Source organism: Grammomys surdaster, unplaced genomic scaffold, assembly GCF_004785775.1.
Source record: "Grammomys surdaster isolate TR1022 unplaced genomic scaffold, NIH_TR_1.0 231, whole genome shotgun sequence".
NCBI classification, from domain to species: Eukaryota; Metazoa; Chordata; class Mammalia; order Rodentia; family Muridae; genus Grammomys; species Grammomys surdaster.
The window spans coordinates 3,376,426-3,378,929 of record NW_021604676.1 but is presented as its reverse complement, the minus strand read 5'-3'; the positions used below and the strand labels follow the sequence as shown (position 1 = coordinate 3,378,929).

Genomic DNA, 2,504 nt, shown 5'->3' with positions numbered 1-2,504 from the left:
GATATCTGAAGTTCTCTCCTCTCTTAGAAAAGTCTCATTATTCTCCTCCTTCTTTCCTGAGATTCATACATTTTTGTTTATGCATGCTTCTTCATTTCCTTGGCTGGCTGTGTCAGTTTGTATTCTACTGTAATCTGTAGAAGTAGTCTGTGCTCAAGTACACTTGTGCCTTTGGGAAGTTTGAACAGCTACTCATTCTGAAAATAATCATCCAATGGTCATATTAAGCACTTCTGGTGTGTGTGTGTGTGTGTGTGTGTGTTTCACAGAGGAAGGCTGGAGATTATATTGTTCATGTTGATCATCTTACAATTGTCATTTTTTGAAGTTCATTTACATGACTTTGTGTAGTAGCTTCTAGGAGTAGAACAGTACACATGTACATGCATTTTCCATTAAAACTGACAGAAGGAAAATGGAAAAATATTTTGATACTTGAAGTCACATTTTTATTGCTGTCAGGAAAACTCATTAGCTTTAAGATTACACATGTCAGTCAAAGTCCTTGGAACTTGTTTAATACAAATCAGTTTGCTGATTAAACATAACTGACCATCATAGCATTTCCAGGTTTTAGAGGTCAAAATGAGATAGTAGGAATTCAAGAGTGTGAAACACATTTGACACAATCCTGACTATATTTATCTGGAATCCACTGTAGTGTTCCTCATTGGGATCACAATCTTGACTATATTTATCTGGAATCCACTGTAGTGTTCCTCATTGGGATCACAATCTTGACTATATTTATCTGGAATCCACTGTAGTGTTCCTCATTGGGATCCTTTGTGTTGGTGTTGTGACCACTGCCACACCCTCTAAGATTTTTTATCTGAGACCATTTAGATAAATTGCTGATTTTCAGCAGAGTTGGGACACTTTTTGACTAATTTTTTATTCTACTAGTATTACAATGGCCAATGGCTTAACCTAATGGGTGAAAAACAGACATACAATATGATACATATACCCACACACATACTATCTTTTTTTTTACTCAAGCAGTCTTTAATGAAAGCCGTGCATGAGATGTCTCTACTCCTGCATCTTCTCAATTGTTTCTTCTTTGTATTTGCCCTTCTCCTTTCCTACTTGCCGGGACTTGGCTTTCCTCTCCAGGATCTTCTTGCGGTCCTTGTCCAGCTTTAGCCTGGTGATAACTACCTTGCTGGGGTGGATGCCCACATGCACGGTTGTGCCGTTAGCCTTCTCCCGCTGGACTCGCTCAATGTAGATGACGTATTTCTTCCTGTACACTTGGACCACTTTGCCAATCTGCTGGCCTTTGTAGTGTCCTCGGACAACCTGAACTTCATCATCCTTTCGAATGGGCATAGACCGAACATTATACTTCTGTCTCAGTTCTTTGGAAAGAGGGGAAGACATGATCTTCCTCCGAATGTGAGAAGGTGCATTGAAATGCCGTTTGCGGTTCTTGCTTCGGTCAGAAGTCACGAAGGGATTGAATTTCATTTTGGCGGCTGCGATCCACCGATGGCCGCCCACACATACTATCTTAATAGTGAATTTACTGATGGGATACAACCTTGGATTCATTACAAGTACTTATAATCTCTGTGCTGATAGTGAACATCTTTGTTTCTGTGGTTGATGTCCTGGGTATTTTAAATGTTACAAGCAAGGTAGAAATTAAAATAAGATTAAGATGTCTACCATCCATATATATATATATATATATATGTATATGTATATATATATATATGTGTGTGTGTGTGTGTGTGTGTGTGTGTGTGTGTGTGTGTGTTTTCTTCTCTAGAAACAGAGAGTAGGGACAGAAAACACAAAAGAGTTTCTCAGAGTTTGAGAAAAAGTCTGGAAACTCCTGCTGGTGTCAGGGGGAAGACAAAGAAACATAAACACCTGATTTAACTTTCAGGTAAAGTGTTTAACTTTTGATTTGTCAGATTTTTAGTATGGGATTGCTTAGCTACTCTCAGTATTTTTTTCCCCAGAATAATAGGATACTATACCATCGAAAAACAAATATAAGCAACTCAGAAACATCCCACATATCAAACTACTAAGTGTGGATAAGGATCAGACAAGCATGAAACAGATAGGCACAGCTCCAGAACTACTTTGTAACCAGCAACTGTTAGTAATAAAAGCAAAAAATAATTAATTAAAAATTCATTGAGATCAAAGAGAAGACACAAATAAAAAAAAAGACAGTATCTGAACTATCATTACATAATTTTAACCTGCATTATCAGGAATTTCAAAGATTATGATAGTTGCTTTTGTTTGGTTATCCATAAAGAACACACGTCTATTTCCTCCTCTGCTCAGGTTAGTGTTTCTTGTAATGCCTGATAATATATTCTTCCCTTTTCTTTAGATAGTTTAGCTAATCTATCCCTCTCTCTCTCTCTCTCGGGAGAGAGAGAGAGAGAGAGAGAGAGAGAGAGAGAGAGAGAGAGAGAGAGAGAGAATATATATATTCACACTGGAATGTCCCAGAGACCCTAAACTTAATACATCTT

At 37.7% G+C, this 2,504-nt stretch overlaps 1 protein-coding gene across 1 annotated transcript; it reads right to left on the bottom strand.

Moving 5' to 3' along the window:
* Nucleotides 1–986: 986 nt before the first annotated feature.
* On the bottom strand, nucleotides 987–1,495 carry LOC114626234 (60S ribosomal protein L26). The gene has a single exon (XM_028773593.1). It carries the CDS (start codon nucleotides 1,471–1,473, stop codon nucleotides 1,036–1,038), a length of 438 nt encoding a protein of 145 aa, XP_028629426.1. The 5' UTR covers nucleotides 1,474–1,495; the 3' UTR covers nucleotides 987–1,035.
* Between the last annotated feature and the right edge of the window lie 1,009 nt (nucleotides 1,496–2,504).